Source organism: Vespa velutina, chromosome 1, assembly GCF_912470025.1.
Source record: "Vespa velutina chromosome 1, iVesVel2.1, whole genome shotgun sequence".
Classification (NCBI taxonomy): Eukaryota; Metazoa; Arthropoda; class Insecta; order Hymenoptera; family Vespidae; genus Vespa; species Vespa velutina.
Window position 1 is genome coordinate 12,409,310 of NC_062188.1, and position 15,873 is coordinate 12,425,182.

General features: G+C 29.1%; 1 protein-coding gene across 7 annotated transcripts in view; it reads right to left on the reverse strand.

Annotated features, from left to right (window-relative positions):
* Positions 1-591: 591 nt before the first annotated feature.
* LOC124948656 (sodium/calcium exchanger 1) overlaps positions 592-15,873 on the reverse strand; it is a 72,171-nt gene continuing 56,889 nt past the window's right edge. For 3 of the 7 annotated variants that reach the window (XM_047492607.1, XM_047492788.1, XM_047492878.1), the window contains 4 exons: positions 14,650-14,808; positions 4,722-4,893; positions 2,040-2,351; positions 592-1,150 (listed from right to left, as the gene is read on the reverse strand). In XM_047492607.1, coding sequence (XP_047348563.1) covers positions 2,147-2,351; positions 4,722-4,893; positions 14,650-14,808 — 536 coding nt within the window. In that variant the 3' untranslated portion in view covers positions 592-1,150; positions 2,040-2,146. Of the gene's footprint in view, positions 1,151-2,039; positions 2,352-4,721; positions 4,894-14,649; positions 14,809-15,873 lie in introns of those variants that run through there. The other 4 variants (XM_047492699.1, XM_047493048.1, XM_047492967.1 and 1 more) reach the window with 4 other exon arrangements.

A 15,873-nucleotide genomic window follows, 5' to 3' on the forward strand; every position in this document is an offset into this window, starting at 1 on the left:
AAGTCAATTGAAAAAAAGTTTTTGTAAAACCTTTGTCGACCATCTAGCATTACTTTTTTCTTTTTTGCTTTTTTTTTCTTTCTTTGATTTTAATCGAACTTGGATGCAAACTAAATAATGTTCAAAATCGATCCGATAAAAAATGTTTCCCTTTTTTTCTTTTTCTTTTTCTTTTTTTTCTTGTTAAATCGCTGCGGAACGTGACATTGTCATCGTCGAACGTCGATGAATGAATTCGATTGTTTATGTCAATTGTGACGTATCAATAATGTACGCGTTATATAAAATTAGCGATTATCGTTTCTCTAGCAACAAAAAAATGTCAATATACGATCATCTACTAAAATATTCTAGAAACTTGTATCTTTTTCAAAGAATGAAATAAGTACGCTATGTACCTATATATATATATATATATATATATATATATATATATATATATATATATATAAATATAAATATATACATATATATATATATATATATATATATATATGTATATATTTATATTTATCTTCTTATTTTATTCTTTTTGCTTCTTCTTCGTCCTCCTTCTCCTCTTCCTCTTATTATTCTTATATTTTTTTTCCCTTCTAACTTCGATACACATAAATTCGTCCAACCATTCCGATAAAGGATAAAGGTTGAACCTTGACTAGAATTACGTCATTTAATCTTTCATTCCTTTTAATTTTTAATTTAAGGCAAACTCGCTTTGATACTCACACAGACATACACTTTTTTGTTTCCTCTAATATTTTCTTATATGCCACTACTCTTGCACGATTATCCCTTATCTTCTTTTTCTTCTTTCAAATTTCCTCTTCTTCTTCTTTCTTCTATCCTTCTATCTTTTCTTTCTTTCTTTCTTTTTTTCATCTTTCTTTCTTCTTTGTTATTCTTCTTTTGTCTATTTGCAACAATCATATATACTCACGCTCTCTCACGTATCCTAAGCACACGTACGCACACGTATGCACGCATTTATACTTCACGCAATCACGTTCGTTGTTCATTTTATTCCAGGGATCAAGAGGGGGTGAACATCCTTCCTTTTCGACGCACTCTCGCCAGGAGTGTTTCGTTCTTTCTTTCTTTCTTTCGTCCGTCCGTTCGTTCGTTCCTTCGTTTGATTTCACTTCCTCCTGTCCTGGAAAATAAAATAACGACGAGTTATTCTATTGTTTTATTTATTTCTTTTTTATTTTATCTTTCTATTTTTTTTTATATTTTCAATCAACGAAACAATTATGAATTATTTCGTAAATTTAACGCGTTGAGAGAGAAGAGCTATATTGTGAACGTTCAGTATTACAGACTTTATTTCAAAAATGTTTTTAAGATTATCTTTTTTGGTGATACTCAGAATATTAACAATATAATATTAAAATATACTTTCTAATAAAAGTTAAGTCTAATTTTTAAAATATACGATATTTAATTATTCGTGTATATTTTATTTTCCTTATATAAAGTATAAGTGAATTTATTAATTTATGTATAGTCAACGTGTTAAACATGTTAATCCTTTGATGCATAATTTTTGTAAAAATATTTAAATGTAGAAAATTTAAAAATTAAAATGAAAAAAAAATGACATTTCGAAATTGAATGAAACGTTAAATTGAACGCAATGCATATAAATATATTTTATCTTCCCAAATACATAACAGCGTTAATTCTGTAATGCATGCTTTTGATAGAAATCTTTAAATAACTATTAAGATGGAAAAATTATATTATGAGATTTACTAAAAAATTTAAATTTAAAGTAATACTACGATAAACATTAATATGTATTCCTAAGGACGTACAATGTTAATCCTAAATGATTTTTTACAAAAAATATTCGATAACTAACGAAATAATTTTACAATAAACAATGTTAATACAATAAACACGAGAATATTATAAATTGTGCAAGCACATGCATTTGAATTACTATTAAAAATAAATATTCTCTTACACACACACACATATATATATATATATATATATATATATATATATATAAATCTGATCCTTTATCCTATACTTACCAATAGAATGTTTTCTTGAGCGCACGTCTTGGCGGACGAATGCAAGGATCGAATATAAACGTAGCTTCGGTAGGCCAACGTTTGGCATCGCACATAGCGATGGCGATTTAGAAGCCTTGGATTATGCCATAGGCCTCGAGGGTGGACATGATGAGGTAGAAGAGCCATAGGGAAAAGAGAAAGGCGGACGTTATGAGTTTCGGTACAAAAGGCCCACCGAGCTCGCCGCCAATGCTCTTCGTCCGTCTTAACAGCAACACCAGGATCACCAAGCAGGCTTCCGTACAGAACAACGTTACGGAGAAGGCCAAGCTAACGCCAAGAAAAAGATTTTTTCCACATTTTTTCTTTTACTCCTTCTTTTCTTTCTTTATCATTTTATTTTTTGTCTTCATTTGCATTATAGATTTATTTATTTATTTGTTTTTGTGTTTGTTCGTTCATTCGTTCGTTCATGTTTCGATTTTAAAAAGAAATTTTACTACAATTAATTAAATTTTTATTACGTTTTATATATGAACCATTTAAATGAACGACAGAAAAAAGAGATATTTGTCGATTATTAGATCATTAAGATAAACGAATGATTTCTATTGAACGTCATCTTTTAAGATATCCAAATTTAATATCGCTGATAATAATATCACTGTTAGTAACACTGTTTTATCGTTTTTTCGACGATATGACTTTAAATATAAAAAAATGTATTTATTAAATTGCCTGTTTTCTTGCATGTGTTCATTTGACCATATATATATATATATATATATATATATATATATATATACATATATACATTATCAGTAACATACACACACATATATATATATATATATATATATATGTATATGTATTATTGATAATGAATCAAAATAAATTCGTCATTGTTATTTGTTTCGTATTAGCTTTCATTTACTTAAATGCAAACTACCGTCGATATATACACTCGTGAAAATGATTTCAGTCATTACGGTGCCATCTGTGTTTACATTCTAGCATAGGGCCATCAGTATGGTTTGTTTCGATGCAGCTTCTATGAGCATAATTCAAATTATGTATAATGTATATAGGATAGGCTAATAACCATAAACATATCCTTCTGACGTTCCTCTTTGTCACGAAATTTGCATAAATATTATGTATGCACGGTATATTCCTTTCGTAATATATATATATATATATATATATATATATATATATATATATTTATTTATTTATTAAATCTTTTATATATCAATGAAAGTTTTTTGAACTTATCAAAAAGAATTTATCAACATGATGAGGATAATTAGAGGGGGAAATAATTTTATTTTTTTTTCGCAAGAAATAAAATGTTTCTCATCTTATCGAGCAATAAGAAAGATAGAATGTAAAAAAGAAAAAATGTTTAAGTTTGATATCAAAGAGTACAATCTTTGATTTAAAAAAGGAAATACCGTTGGGTCTCGATCTTCATCTATTACCATCCTTTATGATATCTCTATCTTATTTTCGTGTATCCTGAAATTTCATCCCATCAGTGGGAGGAAAAAGATGTTTGCTTTAAGAAAGGAGGGAGTCATGTTTATAGATCGAGCGAAATGGCGTAATCGAGGGAGATGAGAAGAATGTTTGGGCTTTCGATTATCGCAACCTAAAATTTCGTTTCTAATTGTTTTCTTTCTCTTATTCGAACAATAACTGTATCTGTTGTGATCAAGAAAATGTTTTTATTTTTTCTTTATATATATATTTTTTTTCACTTTCTTGTTTTTTTTTTTTTTTTGTTCTTTTTTCTTCTTTTAGGAGAAACGCGTGTTGTCGATAGATGTCGTGAAGGTTAAATTGGGTTTTGATAAAGATTAAATAGAATGGTCTCCTTTTAACATCGATGTTTCCTTTTTGATCCTTCGTATATTGTGTGCAAAATGTTGGCTTAATTTTTGCTATGAATTTTCGTTTAACACGTATAAGCAGGGTAAAAGAAAATATTGCAAATAGAAAATGATATAGAAGATATAATCATCGAGGCCATATTCGGTACTATTTAAGTTCGTTTAACGTTGTACTTTTTTATCTACTTCTTTTACTCCTTATCCGATTTTCTTATTACGACTCGCACTTGATTATTGGATGCACGCAGTCACGCATGCAGTCACGCATGATAGGGAGGGGTGGATTGCGGGTGGTGATGATGATATTAGCACTTAGATGCGTTCGATGAATTGGTTAAAGTAATGGATAACGAAATTAGCTCCCATATTGGAAATAATACTTATTTTACCACTATTATTTTGAGATCAGAGACGTGCGAATTTTACATTAAAAGAGAAATAATTTTCTCGCTATTGTTGTTCGATTTGTCTACATTTAACTCGAGTATAACATAATTTTTCAACATTGTCGGACGAATGAAATATATAACAAATTGTACATTTGTAAATGAAAAAGTAACGTCATGAGTGCGACGATATAATAAATGCGAGGAGAAATGCCGGATAGAATGCAAGTGAAAATCGGCTAAAAAAGCTCAAAGAAAAAAAAAAAAAGAATGGATACGAATTAATTTGGTTCTATAGAACAAAATTTGCACGTCTCTGTTGTGAGATTTTTTCGTTTTTTTTTTAAAGGATGATAAGAACCTCGAAAGATCAAACGTTAATCGTACACTGAATATTAGTAAAATACATTTTCAATACTGACTTGCCGGGCTCCACAACGAATTGGTCACCGTGGCAGGCATGGTAAATGGCTGCGATGCTCCACGCTATGCCGATTCCCAGGAAGACATTTACCGCGTTACTTCCGGTCACGTTTCCTACGCTCGCATCGGCGTACTTGTCCTGGCAGGCAGCCACCTTGCTCGCAAACGTGTCTGAAATAAATTCGTCAGAATCTCAGTCTCCCTTATTTGCCGTACGATCGAAAAATCATGTATTCCTGTTGTTCCATTTCTAAAGAAATCTAACGTAAAACTAATCCACAAAAGAAATCCATGTTGCAAGAATCTAGCTCGTGTTTGGTGCTCATTAAATCATATTTTATTTTAAGCTTTAATCATTTTAAAGTAGCTTCGTGTCGTTTATCGAAATATCCAATCGTAGTGCTAGTATTAAGCTAACTATTAAAGATAAGTAAGTATTGCGCTTGAATATAGGCAACGATCTATACAAACGATCGTTACTGTATATAGGTTTGCATATTGCCAGGCTACGATCTATAGATACGTTCGTTACTCTACGTAAAATTGCATACTGGTAGGTTATGTTCTATAGATATGGTCGTTATTGTATATATGGTTACATACTGACAGGGGTTACGGTGTTACAAATATAAAGAAGTGTGTTACGCGAGAAATCGATAAAATAATTTTCATTTTAATCATGTTTTCTTTCTCGAATCTGTTGTCACTTATTTTCTGTTGACTTTGTTCCGATATCTCAACAATTTAGTGTAGTCTAAGAATTTATCGTTCGCACCTTTGAAAATGAAATTTCACGAATGTATGTTTCGTTACAGTCGAATCGGTTAGCATGCGATAACGTAAACATCGAAGGAAGGTATACAGAGGACAAATGTTTGTCAAATGTTTAGCGGCTAGTAGGATTAGTGAGATGACAGTTTCGCACCGTAGATGAGAGTCAACGTGCGCAAACAATGTACGTTTGATCTTACGATCGTGGACATTTGTTGATAGTACAACAAGATACATACATTAATGATGTTTCGTAGATTTTCAAGTTTATTGGGAATATCCTTTCCATATATTTTCTACCATATAAAGAGAATTATTATTATATATTAACGATATTCACACATTTGTTGAAAATCATTTTATTATTAGAAATGAATAATAGATTGATTAATGCGATCGCTCGACTACATCATTAAAATTGTATCGTAAATATATTTTGTAGAATATCCCTTCTAGTCAATGTTTCATATTTCTTACAATTAATATACTTTTTCATTGATATAACAACACATTATATTAGGATACATATTTTTTTTATTTTATTTATTAATAGTTTGTTTTACTAATAATTCTTTTTTCATTTACTAGTAATTTATTTTATTTAATCTTTATTTTATGTTTATGTAATGTTATATTTTTAATTGATATATAAAAATATACTATTGAGATTAATATATTTTTATTTTTCATTTGCTATTTACTTTGTTTTACTTCACTAATTTGTTTTATTCAATATTAATATATTAGTGTAAGAGAATATATTAATTGTAATTTTGAAATGATCTCCATTATTCAGTCCAATCGATGTATCATTATATCCACTTTAATACATCATTACTTGTTTAAGGTAGCTGTGATCTGTCAAAAGTACTAAAGCTCGATTTAAAGTCTAATAAAAAAGGAAAAGAACGAAAAACAGAAAATGCTCCTATCACTAAAAAGATTCCTATTGCTTCTTCTTCTTTTTGCCCGTTTCTAATGAACTAACGTCACTGAATTAATGACTTGCGATCGATGTGCGTGGAATCGATAAAGAATTAAATTTTATTCTCATTTATACGTATTTTTGTTTTTCATTTTAAGAAAAAATCAATTTTCCTTTAGTTTATAACTTTATACAAAGTGTCCCATTTAAAGACATACATCTAAATATTTATCTTCTTTCTTTAATGATTAAACGATATATATATATATATATATATATATATATATATATATAGTTTTTTGTTATCACAATGCATTAGCTTATGACAAGAAATAAATTAATCATAAATCAATAATAAGAAAATTATCTTTATTTGTTAATTAATTTCTTCTTCCTCTTTTTCTTTTTTTTTCTTATCATTACTATAATTATTATGTCAGGTACTATTCTACATCATCTTATAATAGTTTTCAACTACTATTATCATTATCATTATTATTATCGTTATTATTATTATCATTATTATTATTATTGTAACGACTGTATAAATTAGTGTAAGATTGTTAGATCTTGGATATCTCTGCTACACCATAAAACAGTTTTATTCCTATACGCTTTCTCTGTTCGGTACAGGGCTTTTCTCTCACTCTCCTCCTTTCTTCCACGGATTATAGATATCTTCTAAAAGCCGACAAAGAAGAGACATTTTGACTTCCGATCTAACTATACTAAAAATTTTGCTCTTAACTCCTGAATATCTTTTCTTCAATGACTATCTACAGAATGCAATGAAATAAATTATACGTTTTTTAACATATATACATACATACAATCCCTTATGTGTGAATATCGTTAGCATTTTGGTTAGTTCTGAACTCGTCACGTAATAATAATAATAATTATTATTATTTTCTTTCTTATTATTAATTAATAATAAGAAAATAAAATTAATAATCTTTACGAGCTTTAATTTCGATAGAACGAGGAAAGTAATCATTTTGAATAGAAACTTTTATCCCATAATATTCGTTCATGTAAATCGATCGAAGGGAAAATATTTAAATGTACGAATTTAAATGGAATGTCGTATATATGTACCTTAGATGCTTAATTCAATCGCAAGGATTCACTTATATCGAAAGGGTTAAGAGTTCGTTGCCGGCCGTTATCGAAGAAATTTCCATAATTCACGATTCGAGGATTACTTGCCGGTTAGAAGCAGTTCCATGCACGAAGATGCAAGCTTTCCGGAGCTTATTTTCTTCCTTCCTTGCATCCTTCCGTAATGTTCCATTCATATTTATATCAACGAACGTAGACTTTTGTGAGAGATAGGTATAAAGAGGGAGAAAGAGAGAGAGAGAGAGAGAGAGAGAGAGAGAGAGAGAGAAAGAGAGATAGAGAAGAAATATTCAATAAATGACAATTTTTTTTTTGTAATCGTTTTAATATCGTTAATCAAAGATGTTACGTTTGGAGGAAAAAAATAAGATTAAAGATAGTCAAATCTTTGCTCATTTCTTAGTAAGTCCGGGTCTAACTTCTATTGCGAATGGAGTCGACGACAATCACGACTTGAAATTATCAAAGTTTCGAAAGCGTCCTCTGTAAATATTCATTACTTTCTTCTTGCATTTTCATTTAATACAGTTTTCGACTTGCCACTGAATTAGAACTTATGTCTTAAGTACGTATTTTTTGGTCGAGGCAAAGATTTGACGTCAGTTATATATGATTCATGAAGAAGAATAGGCCAATATGTGATTGTTATTATTATTATATTGGGTTAATTCATAAATAATTGTAAATAGTAAAATATATATGTATACATTATTATATATATATTATATATATATATATATATATATATATATATATATATATATAAATTGATAATATATATTTTACAAAAATTCAAATACGTATTATATATTGTAAATGTAAAATATAAGATGATTAAAAAAGGGACGATTCTTAAAGGACTTTTAGTATTTACCGAGAGAAGTAAAATATGTTTGATGAACATAAATTCTAAAAGTAATACTTTCTGTAGAATCAACTTTTATTATCTATTAGATTTCAATATTATAAGTGAGTCTCTTCGTCACATATTGAATATATATATATATATATATATATATATATATATGTAAAGAAAGTATACTTTCTTGAGTTAGATTTGCCGCGCTTCTCATGTCCCGCCTTTCGATTGACTTTTGTTATTTACAACTCGAGCCGTTAAGATTAGGAAGAAAAACGGGCATTAGGAAATAGGGCCTATGCACGAGAGATTACAGAGAAATTTTATAAAGATAATATATTAAATAAAATTTAAGTAGTATGAATAATAAACGTAAATTGTCATTTCTTTGTCCACAGGTAAGACTGTAAATAGCAAATAATTGTTAATTAACAAATAAAGATTTATTCCTTTGTTCACAGAGAAACATATTTTCGTTTATCACCTCATCCAAAATAATAAAACATATTATAAAACGACAATTTTTGGTTTATAATGGCAAGAAAACTACAATACGCATTTAAATGTGTGGCATCACCGAGCGACAGAAAGACAAATGTGATTGCCATAACCTCTATCACAACTGAGGACAATAAAAAATATGTGCTGCCAGAAAATGAAAAATTTGCAAGTAACCACAGCGGACTAATAAAAATAGAAAGCTATAAGAGAATGAAAAAAAGCCTCAATCAAAGAGGCCAAGAAAGAAGAATATGGATTAAATGCACACAGGAAATGGACAGTACATATTTTGATGAAAATGACAATATAATGTTCAATGATCTATATCTAGAAGAAATAGTGGAAACAAACATAGTAGAACCCACACAGAAGAAAGAATACCAAATAGATTTAAAGTGTATATCAGAAAAATTCATGATTGAAAAATTTGTATGTAAACACTCAAATGCAGAACAATGGTTGGAGACATTTGAAAAAGAATGTCGAAGATTGGAAATTGAAGAAGATAACGCGAAAATTGAGATTTTAAGATTATTCCTTGACAGGGCATATTTAGACTGGCACTCAGCAACACTAACAGCGTTAACAATGGAGGCTGCTTGAAACGAATGGAAACAGAAATTCTTGAAATTATTTGCAGACAAGAGATAGAGTACAAGTATATACGCTATATCCTACAGATATAAAGAAGGTTCACTAATGGAGTACGCTATGAGGAAAAAAAAACTACTACTGGATATGGACAACAATATCAGTACAAAGACTCTGATGATGCTTATAGCAGTAGGATTACCAGAATTCATAAGAGATAAAATAGAGAAAATTGTCAAAGCTCAACAGAATTACTACAAGAAATAAAAAAATGTGAAAATCTAATAAGTAAGAACAGTTTTACAAAAAAGAAAGAGGTAAGACAAGATAATAAGAAGAAATTTGAAGAAAAGAAACCATGTAAGAATTGTGAAAAACTAAATAAAGGTATTAGATATCATTCAGAGGATTCCTGTTGGTTCAAAAAGGAAAATAGAAAGGAAACCAGAATAAATGGAAGCAATTCGATGATAGAAGTGAACCTATGCAAGGAACAAAAAACGAATAACCACACCATTGATCAAAGTAAAGATAGTATTAGAAGAGAAGTTAGAGATAAACGGAACATATGACCCAGGTTCCCAAGTCTCTCTAATAAATTCGAGAGTAGTCAAAATAAAAAAAAAGAGACAGAAGATAAAAATAAAATATTTTTAAAGACGGTCAATCGTGTAACACAAACAAAAGTTTAGTAACCTTTAAAGTAAAAATTTTCGATAAAGAGGAATACGTTGATGTATTTATTGTAGAAAGAAATAACTTTGTTCACAGAGAAACATATTTTCGTTTATCACCTCATCCGAAATAATAAAACATATTATATTAATATATATTTATATATACATATATATATATTTATATATATATATATTTATATATATATATATTTATATATATATATTATATATTATATATATATATATGTTTCTCTGTGAACAAAGAAACGACAATTTACGTTTATCATTTACACTACTTAAATTTTATTATCTTTATAAAATTTCTCTGTAATCTCTCGTGCATAGGCCCTATTTCCTAATGCCCGTTTTTCTTCCAAATCTTAACGGCTCGACTTGTAAATAACAAAAAAGTCAATCGAAGGGCGAGACATGAGAAGCGCGGCAAATCTAACTCAAGAAAATATACTTTCTTTACATCTCCCCCCCCTCAGGATAAAATTCCTACAGTTTTTAGTCCTCGTCTCCATCTTCTGACATTGGAAGTAATTTTGTTATGTGGAAGAATCCAGTTTCTTGTTTTCGTTTTCCTGTTTTTATTTTGTATATTGTTTCTGATATTTTTTTTACTATTTGGAAAGGACCAATTTTCAATTCGTCTAATTTCTTTCTATTCAACCTATTGCCATCTTCTATATACACCAGATCTCCTGTATTAAACCGGTGATTCTTTCTATTCTTGTTAAATATCTTTTTCTTATATTCGTGTGATTTTTTTGTTCTTTCTAGAGCTAGTTCTTTATCTCTTATTCAATTTTCTTTACTGTTTCTCCTTTTTATTTCTTCAGGTAAAATGCTGGTGTTTGTGGCATCTAACAAATACTTAGACGTAAAGCCGGTTACTGTATGCTCTGTTTCATTATATTTATCCAAACATTCTTTAGCGATTGTTATCCAAGCTCTTTTTTTTCCTTTCTCATTTATCCTTCATCTTATTTTGTTTACTAGGGTCTGATTCAATCTCTCGTTCAGACCGTTGGAGAAGGGCATGCTGACAGTCGTAAAAATTAGTTTAGTGTCATTTTCTATTAGGAATTCCTTAAATTCTCTTGAGTTTATTCCAGGGTATAGATCTGCGAGTATTACTCCTATTTTGTCTGTTTCTAGCACTTTATTTATCATGTCACACCATTGACCGTTTTTAAAAATATCTTATTTTTATCTTCTGTCTCTTTTTTTTTATTTTGACTAGTCTCGAATTTATTAGAGACACTTGGGAACCTGGGTCATATGTTCCGTTTATCTCTAACTTCTCTTCTAATACTATCTTTACTTTGATCAATGGTGTGGTTATTCGTTTTTTGTTCCTTGCATAGGTTCACTTCTATCATCGAATTGCTTCCATTTATTCTGGTTTCCTTTCTATTTTCCTTTTTGAACCAACAGGAATCCTCTGAATGATATCTAATACCTTTATTTAGTTTTTCACAATTCTTACATGGTTTCTTTTCTTCAAATTTCTTCTTATTATCTTGTCTTACCTCTTTCTTTTTTGTAAAACTGTTCTTACTTATTAGATTTTCACATTTTTTTATTTCTTGTAGTAATTCTGTTGAGCTTTGACAATTTTCTCTATTTTATCTCTTATGAATTCTGGTAATCCTACTGCTATAAGCATCATCAGAGTCTTTGTACTGATATTGTTGTCCATATCCAGTAGTAGTTTTTTTTTTCCTCATAGCGTACTCCATTAGTGAACCTTCTTTATATCTGTCGGATATAGCGTATATACTTGTACTCTATCTCTTGTCTGCAAATAATTTCAAGAATTTCTGTTTCCATTCGTTTCAAGCAGCCTCCATTGTCAACGCTGTTAGTGTTGCTGAGTGCCAGTCTAAATATGCCCTGTCAAGGAATAATCTTAAAATCTCAATTTTCGCGTTATCTTCTTCAATTTCGAATCTTCGACATTCTTTTTCAAATGTCTCCAACCATTGTTCTGCATTTGAGTATTTACATACAAATTTTTCAATCATGAATTTTTCTGATATACACTTTAAATCTATTTGGTATTCTTTCTTCTGTGTGGGTTCTGCTATGTTTGTTTCCACTATTTCTTCTAGATATAGATCATTGAAGATTATATTGTCATCTTCATCAAAATATGTACTGTCCATTTCCTGTGTGCATTTAATCCATATTCTTCTTTCTTGGCCTTTTTGATTGAGGCTTTTTTTCATTCTCTTATAGCTTTCTATTTTTATTAGTCCGCTGTGGTTACTTGCAAATTTTTCATTTTCTGGCAGCACATATTTTTTATTGTCCTCAGTTGTGATAGAGGTTATGGCAATCACATTTGTCTTTCTGTCGCTCGGTGATGCCACACATTTAAATGCGAATTGTAGTATATTGTATATATTGCATTATATACAATATATACAATATTTTTATTATTTTTTATTATTTATATACATATAATACAATATATAAAATGTATACAAAATAAATGCCATAAAGTAATAAATATACTCATATATATATTATACTTATACACACATCCTTTATAGATATAAATGTAGTATAAATGTTCATATTTTTAGATGTACGATACGTCTTTCTTCTATTTCGATATAAAGTTCACATCTGCGTATTATAGATCGATAGTACATTTTCAAATATTTCTTCCATGTCACGTATTGTACGAAAAGCATTTCCTATTCGTTTGTCATAAGTCTGGCACATTATTTATTATTGGCGATGAGCAGTTCAAAATCTTTCGATCTTCTCACAAAAAGAGAATGTGCAGTAGAATGTATTGCAATCTCAAGTCGATGTATTGCAGAGACTCATTTATAATATCGAACGCTAATAAATAATAAAAGTTGATTTTAAATCGAAAGAATTTCTTTTAGAATCCATATTGATTAAACAATTTTTAATTTTCTCGATGAATACTAGAAGGTCTTTAAGTAACAAACACTTTTTTATCACCCTATATATACATACTTTTAGATATATAAAATTTTAGAAATATAAATATCTGTATAATATTTTTAATATATAAACTTTTAAGCAGATATATAAATATAAAATATATCTAAAATATATTTAAAAAATATATTTTACATAAAAATATGTGTATACTATACCTATAATATATATATATCAAATTGATAAATCATTATTTTCGAAAATAGTAAAGGAAAATTTATGTCAAAAGAAATCAATGCCTCTTCGACTATCTATTCTACATTAAAATAACATAAACTTAAATCTCTAAATTTCACTAACTCAACCAATGGACTATGATTTCTTTAACGATGGATAATCGATGTTGGTAAACGTCCACATCGTGAAAATGGACTCAGTTCCGTAAACAAAAGTTACTTTAACTTTATTTAATTCATTACTTAACGATGGTTACACGCGGCTTCGAGTTCGAGTTTCAAACTTATCGTAGATATCGTTCGTTCGTGGAGATATTGTACTGAAGCTTGGTTGAAAATCAAATTGCATTTAATTGACATCGTCTCTCTTAGTTTTTCTCTCTTTCTCACTTTCTCTCGTTTCTCTCTCTCTCTCTCCCTCTCTCTCTCTCTCTCTCTCTCTCCCTCTCTCTCTCTCTCCCTCTTTCTTTTAAACATCTTAATCTGTAACATCTCTTTGAATCTTCCTCTCAATTTAATTTATTCTACTCGAGAGAATCATTATTCTTTTTGTATCTTTGAACATTGTAAAAGAAACGATCAATTTTGTTATCGATTCGTTTGTAAAATAATTGAACATAAGAAATCTTCGTGTGACAATAGAATATATCGACAATTTGTATCTTTCGTCAGAATCGTAACATATAGATAAATTCAATGGTTATCGATAGAACATTGATTAGACTCTAATAAAAATTCTATGATGTAAATTGAAGCACGAAACTATCTTGTCATCGTTCGACGAATTGTTATGGATTGCAACAGTTCGATAACGATTTTGATCACTTGTTTATCGATCAGTTAAAAAGGTAGAACGTCCAATAGATGTATAATTTTGAAGGTGTAAAAAAAGGTACAGTTTACAAATAATTTATATATAGTAGTAATATTATATATATATTATATATATATATATATATATATATATATATATATATATATATAAGTACATATATGATAGGTACAGGACTGATCAAAAGTTTTTCTAGTAGGTCCAAAAGTTCTTAAGAGAGTTTTAAAAGACAATTACTCTTTCTTTGGACTAATTTTTTTTCTTCTTTAGATTATAAAAATACAACTTTATGAACTTTCGTATAATATGAAAAAAAAAAAAAAAAAAAGAAAAAATTTGTCCAAGAAGATCTTGTAAAATGATATAATTGATTTTTAAAATGACCTAGCTTACTTTTGATCAAACCTGTACAATATAATCATCATAAATATATATGTATAGATATATGTATATACTATATATGTTGTGATTTATTATGTACTCACCAGGAATACTTGTGCCAAGAGCAACGAAGACGACCGCGGTGACGGAATCCTTGATACCAAGAGTACATCCGAAGTAGGATGCGACATCACCGATTACTGCCGTCACCACCCCGATTCCAAATATGCTGACAGCGAAGCACAGATAACCGCCGGCGATATCTAAAAGCCATTAAGCCGAGTGCCTACTTTAGTCGATGGTGGCATTAGATTCTTAAGTAACTTTTTTTTTCTTTCTTTTTTTTTTCTGTTTATATATTGAGTGTATATACATATATATATATATATTAACAGGTATGGATTGAAACTTTTTAGAAAAAAGAAAAAAACTGAAAAAGAACAATAGAAATCTTTTTCTTTTTTTTTTTATTTCATTTATCATAAAAGACATGTATCAACACATAGATATGCGGATATATGTTTGTGTGTGTGTATATATATTAGGGGGACCGGAAAGTAATGTCGCTTTCTTAAATTATATTCAAACGAATAAATTTTTAACAAATTTTTATTTTTAATCACAATCAAATATCGAGATGCGCAGAAACGACATTACTTTCCGGTCCCCCTAATAATATTTCAGTAGATACTTATATATATATATATATACATATATATAGATGTACTTAGTAGGAACATCTTTAACAAAGGATTATACTGTGTACACATAAAGGAGTAATATACCATTTGAAGTTTTGCGCGCAATTATTTCTCAAACTATGGTTCATTTCATAAAATGTAACCAATAAAATTTACCTTTATTTCGGGAAGGTTGAGATCGACATTTTATGGTGGTCATAAATGTTCTCTTAAGTGGGCGTACCTTCGAGATTTTCAAGTGATTGTGTCTTTTTATACGGGACTTAAACTACCTTGACAGACCAAAGTGTTATGGTCGATGAATTCGTCCTAGAATGGACCAAACGTCTACCTAAACGTCTAGCTTAATAAAAATGGACAGTTCTGTATAAAAAAAAAGGATCATCTTGAAATTTTTGAAGCACGTCCACTCAAAGAAAATTTGTAACCTTCGTAAGATGTCTCCAGATTTCGAAGCAGAATAAATTTTATTTGAAATATTTTTTGAAACGAGTTATAGTTTGGGAAATAATTGCTTGGAAAGTCCTTTTAAATGAGACATCCTCTCTATTTCCATATATGTGAGATATATAGAAATATAAGGTATATTCTATATATGTGTGTGTGTATTTGCGTGTGTGGATATCA